General features: G+C 43.9%; 1 protein-coding gene across 1 annotated transcript in view; it reads right to left on the minus strand.

The window, feature by feature from the left end:
- The window catches only part of FAM188B (family with sequence similarity 188 member B), a 138,610-nt gene that overhangs the window by 67,263 nt on the left and 57,179 nt on the right, over window positions 1-14,168 (minus strand). The window contains exons 10-13 of the mRNA XM_019508078.1: window positions 9,349-9,450; window positions 6,850-6,913; window positions 4,150-4,215; window positions 3,816-3,883 (exon numbers count right to left, since the gene is read on the minus strand). Of these exons, the coding sequence (XP_019363623.1) occupies window positions 3,816-3,883; window positions 4,150-4,215; window positions 6,850-6,913; window positions 9,349-9,450 (300 nt within the window). The remainder of the gene's footprint in view (window positions 1-3,815; window positions 3,884-4,149; window positions 4,216-6,849; window positions 6,914-9,348; window positions 9,451-14,168) is intronic.

The raw sequence follows: 14,168 nt of genomic DNA on the forward strand, positions 1-14,168 counted from the left end.
CATTGCAGCACCACTGCTGCCTACCCCAAGTGCAGCCCCTCTCCAGGAAGCGCCCAGCGCAGCCCCGACCCCAGCCCACAGCAGCAGCCCACCTTCACCCCATGCACTCATCTTGGGACATATGGCCCCCATGCCTCCCCTGAGGTGTGTGTAGCGGTGGGAGCCACCACACCCTCCCTGCAGCCCCCAGATAAGGTACTCATGGCTCCTTCCCATGCTCCACCCTGGCTGTGCAGCTCCTGCCCCAACCCCACTCCCTCCCTCACTAATGGGGCCTCAATCTGCACCCTCCCCCACGTCCCTTCTCTCACAACAGACTAACCATTTCTTATTGGCTCCCTCACTGATGCTCATTATACTTGCTGTATGATGAACTCATTAGCACAATCTACACAGCAACACTGAAAGCATAACCCTCTGCTTCTCCAAGTGGGGTAGGCCTGCTAAATACAAATGCCTATGACTTAAAATGAGTGCAGTATTAGATTAAAGCTTGTTGAAAATAGGCATTTCTGTCCTGCAGGAAATTTGGACATTTCCCTTTTTTTGTGTTCTGAAGTGGAATGAAAAGTCAAAACATAGAGTTGTTCTTCATAAAATGAAAACTGTAAAGTGTTATGTTTGATAGAAAGGAAATGTTGTTGACATTTCTGAAACAAAGTGTTTTGTTTCTATTTCTTGACTCCAATTTAAGCATTTTGGTTGTGGTTGGTTTGACACTAACCTATCTCCCTCGGAGCTGCTGCTGTGCCTCATGGGAGTGGTCATTCAAGAGCCTTTGGTCTCTTATCTCCTGCACCGTTACAACCAGAGCAGAGACTTGGGTTTACCATGAGACACGTGGCCCAGGCAGGTACTCCTGGCCAGTAGCATGTGGGTAGTTCAGGGAGACCTAGCTTGGCACAGTAGTCTGAAATAAAAGACATTGGCATGGGTTGGGAAACCAAAACATTTTGATTTGGTGGATTTGACATGACAAGATATGTTAAAAAAAAAATCAGCAAAACTAATGGGCTCCTATGGGAAGTTTTAATTTTGCTTAAGATTCATTTTCTGTAGAAAAAAAAATACTGAGCGAAAATTTTCAACCAGCTCTATTTGCTGGACATAACCCTATTAAGTAAAACAATTCTCCCTGGTCTTCAAATATTCGTCTAGAACGATGTCAGTCATGTAAATAACAACCCTTTTCAATGCCCATAACAGCCACTCAATGGTACGTATTTCTTAATGGTATGAGCAGTGAACTTGTTTCTCCTGCTATTTTTCAAATCCTAAAACAAGGATTATGACATGACCATTCATCCATAATTGAAAAACGCATAATACAATTGTCATTCATTTCTCGTAGACAAAAGTCTGAATGTACATTCCCCATTTCTAACAACAGAGATAAATTCATGCTTCTTATAAAGAGAAGATAGCTACTGGTGGACTTTATTGGCACTATACCGTTCAGGGTAGGGTGGACACTAAGGTGCACGGTTGACAGTGAAGAGGTTGTAAATTCAAGGCCATGACAGAGTCTAGCAAATTCTGCTAAATACCTTGTCACAAAGACACAGAAAAGGAAAAGATGCAAGGTGGAAAAGCAGTAGCATTTCCAGAAATGGTCTGGTGGGGGGAAGGTCACAGATTTGGGTCATAAAGAAGCTGCTCTCTGTCACTGTCTGCCAGATGTCTAAGGGTATTTAGGTGCTTGAAAGTACAGATACAAACCTGGGGGGATTTTCAAAAGTATGCAGGCACCTATTAGCGATAAGTCAACTTGTAATCTTTTTATTAATTTAATGGTCCCATCATTAAGAAATGCATGCTGTTTTTAGTGTCTGGTGCAGACATTCAAATCCATGAGAATTAGGAGCCTAGGCACTTTGGAAAACCCCACCATGTGCTGATCTGCAGTGTTAGGCACCTAAAGACCTTTAAAAACCTAGTCATGTTGAACCTAAACAAAGTCACCAAACCTCCTTGTGCTGCGGGTCTAAAACCAGTAATATAATATTAATGCCACTTACACCTTACAGAATTAAAGCGATGATGTTAGACTTCTAAACTAAATTAAACCACAAAATGTCAACGTTCATGTAAAGTAAATTTGAAAATAATAATACATCGTGAATCCTTAAAAGAAAGTCTGTGGTTTAGCAACTACATTTACATCTAAAATTGAGTTCCAAACTGGTATTTCCTTCAACTCTGTCTAGGCTTGAAAAAAAAAGTAGAACCATGGCAGCATACTAAGATAATCTAAAGTCGTAGTCTTTTTCAATCAAAGCAGTTTTCTTCATGACAGTCATTACTGAGAGACAGAAATACAATAGATGATGGATTTTTCTGACACTTCTCTTTCACTAGAATATGATTCTGAAAAGCATTTAGAGAGTGTAATTTGATCTTGTTATATGGATTTTTTTTACTGATTAATCCTCCGGCTGATAGCAGCGTAGAAACACAGTTTAAAAGGACAAAAGAGAACTCTGTTAAGTGCAAATAAGTACAACTGCACTCTAATGAAATTCATAATGATGTCAGCTTAATGAACACCTGTCAGCTAGACTCATCATGGGCATTACAAGAAAGAATGAATTCACTTAGTGGTCACTGCCTCTTCTGTGCCATCCAACCCCAGAATGCTCATGTCACCATTCAAAATTAAACCTAAGTAAAACTTCTCTTAAGTTCTTCCAGTCTGTAGGAGAACACAAACTTTCTGTACAGCCGTAGAGATAAAGAAGGCGTTAAATATCCCATCTAGCCTGTTATTTTGGTTGCAATTTAGTGGTGAATATACACTAGAGTAGACTATATGCCAATTAGCAAAGCTCATTTCACCTGTTGGCTGGTGGGTTGCATGTAGCCCTAACCGTGGTGGGTCTTGAACTGGTGGCAATTATTTCTGCTATCAACTGGGAGCTCACAGACTGGAAACAACAGAAGAGGAGAAAGAGCTGGGAGTGTAAGTGATAATGGCATGTGTGATGCAATAAAGTGATGCAGCAATGAAAAAGGCAAATGCTATACCATAGGATGCATCAGGTCAATTCCTTCCAGTAGAGACATGAAACTATTAATGTACAAGACACTGGTGATGCCTCATCTGGAATACCACATGCAGTGCTGTCACCTATATCTATGAAGGATGAATTTAAACTGGGACAGGTGCAGAGAAGCACTACAAGGATAATCAGGGCCACGGGGAGCCTGTCTTCTGAGTGGAGACCAAAAAAACCATGGATTTCTCAGCTGACACAAAAAATACGGAAAACGGATGTGACTGAGGTATGTAAATACAACATGGGGAGAAGTCCCAGGAAGAGAAAACCGCTATTTAAATGAAAGGGCCAATGCTGGTACAAGTCTGGAGACCAGGATAAAGTTATCCAACTAGTGAAGTCCTACCACAGCCTTTCAATAGCAGTAATGAAAGGCAAATAACTTAATTACTTTGAAGGCAAGTCTTGATACATTTATGGGAAGGATTATAGCATGCCACTGCCTGTGACAACAGGGGCCTGGACTTGAGGACATAGTACTTACACTCTATGCTTTATGTTCCTAACTCTTTGCACAGCTGAAGCTCATATCCTTGAGCTCTGGATATGACCAAGGTGGATGGATTTGATACCAGTAGTATTTCATATACTTAGTAGAGCATCTAGCATATGGTAAATATTGCACTATCATTATTTTGTCAGCTAAGGAGTTTCTGTGCCCTCTTGTAAATTCGAAGGACAACTGCTTCCTCCCCAGGTTGCAACTTTTATATGGCTTAGGTCCCTTTATTTTTATACAATAGAAATAAAAATACTCACAGATGAATAGATCTTGATAAGATCACTGACAGAGTGAGAAGAATGCATCCACACGGACCAGTTTCAAACTGGAAAAAAAGGTGTACTGCATTTACTTTGATGGTTTAATGCATGTGCTTTTTATCCCCCAAACAGACTCACAACTCCAACTAAAATCTCTAAGATTCTCTATCATTTATGGTAGGCTTGAAATTGGTCCTTCATTTTTTCAGGGGACATGTCCAAATTTTTCCTGAAGTGATATTTATATTAGTTTCTACTTGAATTTTATATGCTAAAAGACTATCAGCTGAACAATGAATGTCAAGATTAATTGTCTCTACATGCAGAGTACCTGATGAATATACTTCTGAAGAAATATTGTCAGATCCTCATATTTTGTGATGTTATGTAGCATTAGCTGAAAAAAAAATGTTTTAAAAAATGTAATTAAAATAGATAGCAACATGCTAGTATAAACCAAGACTGAATTAAAGCAACCACAAAACTTAAATATGTCTGGCAAGATCCTTGGCTGCTACAGACTGGATAAGATCCACTGAAATCCATTTTATTCAGAACTCCAGCTTCATTACTAAAATAATGTTTTAACTCTCATTGCAGCCACAGTATGTATATGTTCTGAGAGTCTTGTTTTAAAAATAATGTCAGTTTTCAGCATGTTAAATGTACTGTATGATGCTCAAGTATTGCAAGCAATGTAGGAATGCAGAAATTTTGGAAGACAGAAGAGACCCAAGTAGTTTGGTATCTGCAGGTACAGTCCATTCTAGTGGGTTGTCTTTAGAAGACAGAATATGTGAACTATATAAAACACAGTGCTGTCCAGTGCTTAATACAACAGCTAGTCCCATCCAATTTAAATGTTAGTGAGAATTCACAAGAACAGGGCTGGATTTCCATAGTGTCTGATTCTTTTTTATTAATGGATTATCTCTGGTAATCCCCCCACCCCGCTTTGAGAGGAACAACAATCTTGTGTCTAAACCATCGAACTCAGGGGCCAAAAATTTGGGTTATATTTTTGGATCTACCATGGGCTTTCTTTGTGATGACAAGAAAGCACCTCTCCCTCCCCATCAAATTCTTCTTTCCCTCTATTCACTCGGGTATCATTTGTGTCACTTAATTTGTCATGCCCTGCTTTGAGAAGCTTGTTTAAGTCTATCGCCACCATGCAGTTAGTCAGTTAAAAATATTGCCCACAAAAACCCTTGCCTCTTTCACCTTTGTAAAGCAACTGAGAACTTCAGATGGAAAGAAATGCCCAGGTGACAAAGCATTTAATTTCTTAGGAATTACCATCATGAGCCATTTATCTGGAGAGGAAAAGCAAGGCATGCTGTATAAAGTACAAGGAGGAAAACCGAGGGCTTCTTTCTGTTGATAACAGCTGTAGCAATGGGCCTCGAAGGTCCCATTCCCAGTTCTCTTCCGCTATGGGGAAAGCTGCTGTTATTTGTAACCTTGGGACATGAATGGAAAGAGAATTTCAGGGGGTCCATATATTTGGGTCAGGCTAAAAGCCAGTTACGTCCTGAAGTGCTGCTACTCTTTAGAAGCTCCTCTCACTTACATTAGGGTAAATCAAGGGCAGCTTCATGGAAGTCAGTGGAGCTACCACATTTTGTCACATATAACCAGGGTGACCGTAAGTCCCAGTTTGGCAGGGATAGTCCCGGCTGGTTGGTGAAAATTGAAAGAAAAGTCCTCGAATCCTTGCTTTTCCTGTCCAGATACATGATTCTTTCGTTCTCTACCGATTCTCCTGTGCACGACTGTGCAGCAGCAGAATGGCCAGAGGGAAAACTGCAGCCTGGGAAAGCCTGTATTTTGGCCCTCCTCCCCATGCCAAATCAACAGTGCTGCTGCAGGCAGAGGAAGGCGGGCAGGACACAGGGCACAGCCCAGCAGAAAGGCAGAGCAACATGGTGCATCAGGCAGGCGAGCAGGCACTGCTGCTGCTATGCAGAAGCAAGGTGGGCAGACTGGAGCACGCACCACCCTGTCTGCACTACCCAGCCCTTCCTGAGCAGCAGCTGGAGGCAGGAGGCGGGCTGGGCTGGGCTGGGCACTGCCCCAGTCCACCTGCCTTGGCACGGCACAGCAGCAGCAGCAGCCCCTGCCCACCCGCCTGCCTGGTGCACCATGCTGCTCTGCCTTCACTTGAAACACTCTGCCCCCCATTTCCTTAAAAATATGGTCACCTTACATATAACGCACCACAGAAAATAAACCTCACTTTGTTTTGGAAAGGCAGCATCAAGAAAAAAAAATCTTACCTTGTAGGACCACTAAGTAACTGAGAAGTAGTAGCCAGGGAGCCAAGCTTGCTTCTGAGCTGGGTGCAGCCCTGTGTGCAAAGGGACTGACTCCACACACTAGCCCAAACCAATGTGCTGCGTCTGGGGCTGCATGTCAGTGCCAACCCTGCAAGCCAGGTCCAGGGCCACAGGCCAGGTCCAGCTGCAAACTGACCAGATCCAGCATGCTAGGTCTGCAGCTGTGTGCCAGCCTGGAGCTGAGCACTGGGTCTGACACCATGGATTGACCCTGCACAGTAGGTCCAAATTACTGGGTCTGACCTCTGTACCAGGTCTGGGGCTCTGCTCTGGGTCTGACCACCTGCCAGGTCTGCTATATGGGGCCGTGTTATTTAGCTGGAAAATTTGGTGGTGGAGGCAGTGACAACATAACATGCCCCGTCTCCCAGAGCTGCAGTAATTAACAGTGGTCTCCCACCACCACATTTCTGGACCCAGGGGGATCAGTATTTCTCATATGTAACACACACCCTAATTTCTACCAGCTGGTTTTGGGGAAAAGGGTGTGTGTTTTATGGAAAAAAATATGGTAAATTAGCATGGGAAACAGAAGAGAACCAGGTCCATTGTACTTTTTGTAAGTGAAGTTTTACGTGTGTGTGTGTGTGTGTGTGTGTGTGTGTGTGTGCACGTGTATGTGCATGAGAGAGAGAGAAAATATACATATCGGAACATATGAAATGTATGTGTGCGGTTGCACCAAAATGTACCGTTTCTAAGATCCCATCTGCTTTGTATTTTCCTACCGGAGTAAACTGCTGCCTTCCTGAAGGCCTATAAAAGAGAGTTAAACAAAGCAACAGCTTAAAAGCACCAGCAATGCAACAAAGAGAAATCAATGTGCTGTAGTGAAGTGGAAAAAAGAACTGAAAAAAGTGGCTATTTTTTTTTTTAACTGAGCTCTCTCGCATGGCAAGTTTATGTTACAAAGTCAGCTTTCATCACCAAACAAGTGAGTTACTTTGTAAGCGTTTTAACAGTCTTTATATTGTGTTTACAATTAATCAAATGCTACTGTACACAGAAAGAAGACAGACAGAGTCAAGACCTCGCTGAAATTTTTTCGCTGGAACAGAACAGAAGGACAATGTGATAGCTTCAGTACAGCAACAGATATAGTGTCTACATGGAGAAACCTGCCTTACAGAGTAAAATCATGTTTAAAATATAATAAGGAAGTAGCTGCTTTAGAAAAGTTCCACTTCTCAATTAATATACAGAGGCACTCTTGTCACAGAGACTGTGGTGACATGCTGAAGCCAGTGTAGTCAATGGGACTTAAACCATTGATTCCAGAGACAGCAGGATTTTACCCTGATTTTTACTGGATGTTAGGACAGGGAACTGCCACTAGAATGTGTCCATTAACAACAAGCCATTTTAGACTAGACAAAAGCATCCTGAATGTCATATACGTGGGCAGAGATCTAGGCGTTTAAATGAAACGGATTGTTTCAGATACACATGGGCTAGGGACAGAAATGACATAGAAAACAGTACAAGTGATCGGCAAGGATCCAGGTTTCCCGTTTCTCGTGGAAAAATGGAGAAACCTGCAGACTTTACCCTTTGCCAGGGGAAACCACAGATTTCTCATTTTAGCTGAGAAACCCGTGGATTTTGCTGTTTTGCAAAGAGCTCTCTGCAGGCCTGCAGGGTTCCCCTGCAGGGGGCTGGCGGGAGTGGGAGGAGGGCGGTCAGGCAAGGGGTGCCATATGCATGTATGTGCACATGGCCCCAGGCAGACTGGAGGGCAACTCCTGCAGGTAAGTTGCAGGGGGGGGAGGGGATGGACACTGAGGCCCCCACAGCAAGGGAGGGAGGGAGGGAAAGAGTTGGGCAGGGCTGGGCCTGGGGCTGCTGCCCAGCAGGGTGGTGCATGGCACTTGGGGCTGCAATGCATGACTGCAGGGCCCTGGAGGGAAGTGACATGGGGCCGCGGATGATTCATCTGGGGGGCGAGGGAAGGGACCAGCTCCCCACTGGTGCACACACTCCCAGGGTGCAGGGGGTACGCATGCCCCCCAAATCTGTGCACGGGGCGGGCTCGGGCTCCTACCATGCTGCCCATTCCCAGGGCCTCCACAGCTAAGCAGATGCAACCTGGTGCTGCAGCCCGCAGTGAGGCTGCTTGCGGCTCCGAGCTCCACGCTGCCCTGGGGACACGTACCCTGCACACTCAGCGGCACGGGGTTGTGCAACTTGCTGCTCTTGCTGTTGCACAGCCACTAGCAGGGCCAGGGGGCTGCAGGGGGGGTGAGGGGCACCAGGAGGACCGGTGTGATTGCGGGGGAATAAGGGGCATGAGCAGGACCAGGGTGTTATGGGGGGTGGGGAAGGGAGTTGAGGTGTCTTTCATTTTAATCGCAGATCTTGGAGTTTTTAATCAGAGAATTTGCAATTTTTATCAGGGAAAACCAGGCTTCCTGGTGATCAGAAACCAGTTCAAATCTGTAACACAACAGAGGTTCAGTGCACGTAAACCACTTTCAAAAGGCTGAAACCGGGTTAAAATAAACCTGGATAGATGTAGTATCAGACTTAACTGAATTAGGTTAAATTGGTTTATGAAACTTCTGTCTCAGATCCCCTCCAGGTTCAAGTTAACTCACGGTCCCAGTATACCAGGATGCTTGGCACCTCCCCCACAAACCTCCAGTCGCAGGGTGAGCAGGCTAGCTTGGGCCTAAACTGTTTGCTCCAGCCAAGCAGGGAGGCATGCTCCAGTACTCCTCAGCTTCTGGCCTGGGATAATGCAAGCATATCGCTGCATTTCCAGAATCAAAAGTGAATGTATGTTCACTTCCTTAACGATTCAATCAATGCAGCTTAAACTAACCTGCAAAGATTGAAACAATTCAGCCTCAGGCCTCTGTCTCTCTGTAGTTAACCATAGGGATTGTATGTAGGGTTGCCAACTCTTTCTGAATCTATTACAGGAGGTTTCATCACATGACATAATGACATTAATGACTTTACGTCAGGAAGGCAAATGCACATTACTATTACAGTTAACAACCCCATTGGATTACTGTATAAATCAAATTCAACATTTAATATTTATTTTAATGAATGCCCTATCATTTATCTCCTCAGTGACTCTTAGCAGTCTTCTAGAGATTTATATCTAATTCCTGGAGACTCCAGGGCAATCCTGGAGGGTTGGCAACCATAATTATATGCAATAACTGAAAATGTGTCTCACTTACAGTGCAATCACTGCTTTTTCGTGGTCCCCTGCTCGCCATAAAATATCTGCTATTGCCACAGTGAGGCATTTGGTCCTATGCACTTCTGAAGGCTGGAGACACCTGTAGTTTTGGGTAGATGAGAAACAAGCAAGCATTGAAAGAGGGTTTAGTGAGCCTGACTATAAAAAGGGGAACAGGTCTTGCTTCAGGGAGCACTGGAGCACAATGGCATTGTCCAAAATGATGACAGTCAGTGATTATAGCAGTCTTTCATAAGCCATTTTCATAGTTTCATAGTTACTAGGGTCGGAAGGGACCTGAGCAGATCTTCTAGTCCGACCCCCTGCCATGGCAGGAAGAGCACTGGGGTCAAACGACCCCAGTAAGGTGGTCATCCAACCTCCTCTTAAAAACCCCCAGGGTGGGAGCCTGCACCACCTCACTTGGAAGCTGGTTCCAGACCTTAGCCGCCCTGACCGTGAAGTAGCGCCTCCTGATGTCCAACTTAAACCTTCCCTCCGCCAGCTTGTGACCATTGTTCCTGGTCACTCCTTGCGGCGCTCGGGGGAACAGGGACTCCCCCAGCGCCTGCTGATCCCCCCTAACCAGTTTATAACAGGCCACAAGATCCCCCCTCAGCCTTCTCTTTTGAAGGCTGAACAGGTTCAGGTCCCGCAACCTTTCCTCATAGGACCTACCCTGCTGTCCCTTGATCATACGAGTGGCCCTCCTCTGGACCCTCTCGATGCTGTCCACATCCCTCTTAAAGTGCGGCGCCCAGAACTGGACGCAGTACTCCAGCTGCGGCCTGACCAGTGCCGCATAGAGGGGGAGGATCACCTCCTTGGACCTGCTCGAGATGCATCTGTGGATGCACGACAAGGTGCAGTTGGCCTTCCTAGCCGCCTCCCCACATTGCCGACTCATGTTCATCTTGGAGTCAATAATGACTCCCAGATCCTTTTCCACCTCCGTGCTGACAAGAGGGGAGTTCCCCAGCCTGTATGTATGGTGCCGATTGTTCCTCCCCAGGTGCATCACCTTACACTTGTCCGTGTTAAACCCCATCCTGTTCTCCTCCACCCATCCTTGTAACCTGTCTAGGTCCAACTGTAGCCTGTTGCTCCCCTCTATTGTGCCCACATCCCCCCACATCTTAGTGTCATCAGCAAACTTGAACAGGGTGCTTTGCACCCCCTCATCCAAATCACTGATGAAGATGTTGAACAGGGCGGGCCCAAGGACCGAGCCCTGTGGGACCCCACTTCCCACGTCCTTCCAGGTCGAGAAGGACCCATCCACTACCACCCTCTGGGTGCGACTCTCTAACCAGTTGGCGACCCATTGGACTGTATGGGTGTCTACGCCACAGTCCCCTGTTTCAGTAGGATATGCACAATGCTCTATAGGGATGTCTACATTGAAATCAATGCAGGGATGATGGCAGCACACACAGACATATTCTAATTAGCTTAAGCATCGACAACAGCGTGGTCCCTGGATCATGGTTTGCAGCACAAAGTCGTCACTTGAATGGCTTTTGGTAGGCCTGCATATCCTGTGATGAAGCCTATTGCTTCCCAGGCTACACTGCTCTTGGTATCTGACTGGGGCAAATTTAAGCCAGTGTAAGTATGTTTACACATGCGAGGGAGGACTGTAACTCTGATAGCAGTATGGATATCTCTTAATGATGACACGCAGCTGTATTTCTGGGTGCCTGATATTTTTCAAGAGAAGCCTCTATTTCACAGGACTGACTTAGAAGGGAAGACTTAAACAAATGAGCCTGCAGAACTTGGTGAAACAAGGATTGGGGTGGTGGAGGGGGGATCATAGTAACAATTTTAAAACATCTGAAAAACACAAGTAATACAAGAGAGGATTTACCGAGCGGCATATAGATAGTTATAATAATGCATAAGCCAGTGAAATAAAAAAGGGACAATTTAGACCTGATGCTGGAAAATATTTCCTGACTCTAGGATCCACTGTAATAGGCTGCCAATTAATTGTCTAAAGGAATCAGCAAAATCTGCATCTGCACACGTCTTTAAAACTTGATTGGACATTACCCAAGTGGGCCCATCTTGCAATGGCCAGCCAATGGACTCTAGCTGAATTAATACATGTTTTCCATCTCTGTATGCTAAGATAGGACCACTTTACATGCTGCATGTACTTTAAAAGGGTTCAATGTTTCATTTCAGTCTTAATCTTGAATTTCCTAGCTGCTGTTGTGTTACAGACCAGCTGAAAAATCCGTATCTACTCATTTACTTTATCTAAAATGTCATTTACCATAAACACAATACAGAACCTTGTTTAGCACCTTTCATCCAAGGATCGCTAAGCTTTTAACAAAAATGAATTTGTTAGAATTTGGGGCCACCCACTGAAATCAGTGATGGGTTTAAAACCAACAAGAGACCGCATTTTTTTACACAACACATAATTCATTTATAGACTTCAGTGCCAGAGGAGGTGGTGGAGGCAGACAGCACAGCCAGGTTCAAAAAGGGACTGGATAAATCCATGGATGATAGATCTGTTAATAGATATTGAACAGAATGGTTGGAGATGTTTCCTCTGGCACCTCTAAACTAATAATGGTGGATGCTAGGGAGAATATTGAAAAGGAGGCTAGCAATATCTAGTTCAGTGCTCTTCCTCTGTAGCAACCATGTACGTTACTGTTGTAGACAGAATTAAAGAACTAGATGGACCATTGGTCTGAGCCAGTATGGCACTTCTTAAGTCTCCTGATACCCCATAAGGAAGGTCAGAAATATTTTATTTCAACGTCAGAGATGAGTAAACTAAGGCATGAAGAGCTTATGTGACTAGGATCAAAGAATGAGAAAAGGCAGAACTGGGAATACAATCCAGTGGCTCTGCCCTAACATATGGGAAGTCCTTCTCTAATGACTTTAAGAGGACCACGCTTTGAACTTCAGATATTATCAGTCTCAGAATGCCACTAGCCTGAGAGATGAGGACAAAAAATGTTCCCAGCAGTGGAGTTAAAAGATTTAATCATTCAAAAGACAATACAAGAAACTTCAAACATGAAAAATTAAATAAACTTTTAAGTTCAACATCGGCCTTGAGTATAAAGTTTAGTGAGAAAAAGTCTAACTCTGAATGGTATGGGACATCTGAGATAACAGATGAGGGCACTCAGATAAAAATACTGTCTCCATAGCCTTCTCTTATCATCCCTTGTATTCTAATATAGATACTCAGGAATTTATGGGTGTTACCCAAACTACATTTTGAGGAGGAGGGATGTAAAGGTGCAATAAGGAAATACCCTATGTTCTCCATGTAGCTTGCACGAATATTTCATACGAGCTGCCGATACCTTGAAAATGCAAGGAAAAGCTGCACCTCAACCCATTTTAACCAGGAAGACGTCTGTCCTTTCCAGATCCAGAAACAGTTTCTGCCCAAGGCAGACTCATCATAAGAAAAATATGACTCTCTCATGAATAAAACAACTATTTCTTGCCAGTCCATAATGTTTTAGGTGCCTAAAGGAATTTTTTTTATTCGTGCACATAAAAAGTTTGCTTGTTAACCTGAAATTCCTTAGAGGATTTCTGCATATTACTAGAGCCCTTCTCATATACAAAATATGTAAAAATAAAATCCTTCCGAATTATGAGGATGAGGGGGTGGGAAAAGAACTAGTTCAAGATAAACAAGACTGGGAGAAGCCACTTCATCTGCCCCTGTTAGGTTAGAATTTGAGTACCTCTGAATTTTTAATGTATTTATCCTTACAGCACCCTTTTGAGTCAGGGAATTGTTATCACCTCCACTATTACTGATGAGCAACTGAGATTCAGTGACACTAAGGACAAAATCTTCAAAAATATGTAGATGCCTAAAGAGGCAGATTGGCACCTGTGCCTGGATTGTAAATGGGATGTAGGTGTCTAATCCATAGGAGCTAGGTGCTGAAATACTTTAAAAATCTGTCCCTGGGTGGGATTTTACAAAGTGTCTAACCAGATTAGGTCCATAATCATTCTTGATTTAATTGAGACCAGTTGAATGTGTAACAGGCTTTGGGAAGTTTAGAAATGCCATTATATGCCTCTCTGTCATTTGGGCATGTTTAAAAATATGGCTTTAAGTGACTTGCTGAAGGCCACTTGTTGGTCTTGAATACAGGTCTTGAATAAGAAGTTTGCAGTGGAGCTGGGAAATGAACTCCGGTTTCCAAGTACTACCCTAAAAACTGCTCCATCCTTCCTGTTGTAAACTAGCATAACTAAGACAATGTTCTATTAATTATAATAATTAATAAATAATTAATAATAAATAATAAATTAATAATAAATAATTAATTAGTGTTATAAAACACTATATAGGCTATTATTAAATGTAATACGTTTACTGTTAAACATCCTAAATAATCTGGGCCAAAGTTAGCTTTGGAAAAAGCAGACAGATTTCCCACTGACTTCTAGGAGATCCCCAAGCAGTTAACTCTAAACACGTAGTTCAGACTCAGGAAGGTGTCTACTAGGGCTGTGCGAAGCTCTGGGTCCTGATTTGATTCGGGGGAGATTCAGCCCGATTCGGTGGCCAAATCTCTGAATCCGAATTGAATCAGGGGACTAATTAAAAAGGTCCAAATCGATCTGAAGCTCTCCAAAATTGATTTGGAAACGATACAGAGAGATGTGATGATTCGGGCAGTCCCCCGTGGCTGCAACATGGAGCTGGAGTCAGATTCAGAGCTGGTAAGTAGGGGCAGGGGAGATGGGGAGGGGAACACAAGGGGACCCCTGCTAGGCCCCATCCCCTCCCTGCTCCCCCAGCCCCCC

Source organism: Gavialis gangeticus, unplaced genomic scaffold, assembly GCF_001723915.1.
Source record: "Gavialis gangeticus isolate Ggan-Ray unplaced genomic scaffold, GavGan_comp1, whole genome shotgun sequence".
Classification (NCBI taxonomy): Eukaryota; Metazoa; Chordata; order Crocodylia; family Gavialidae; genus Gavialis; species Gavialis gangeticus.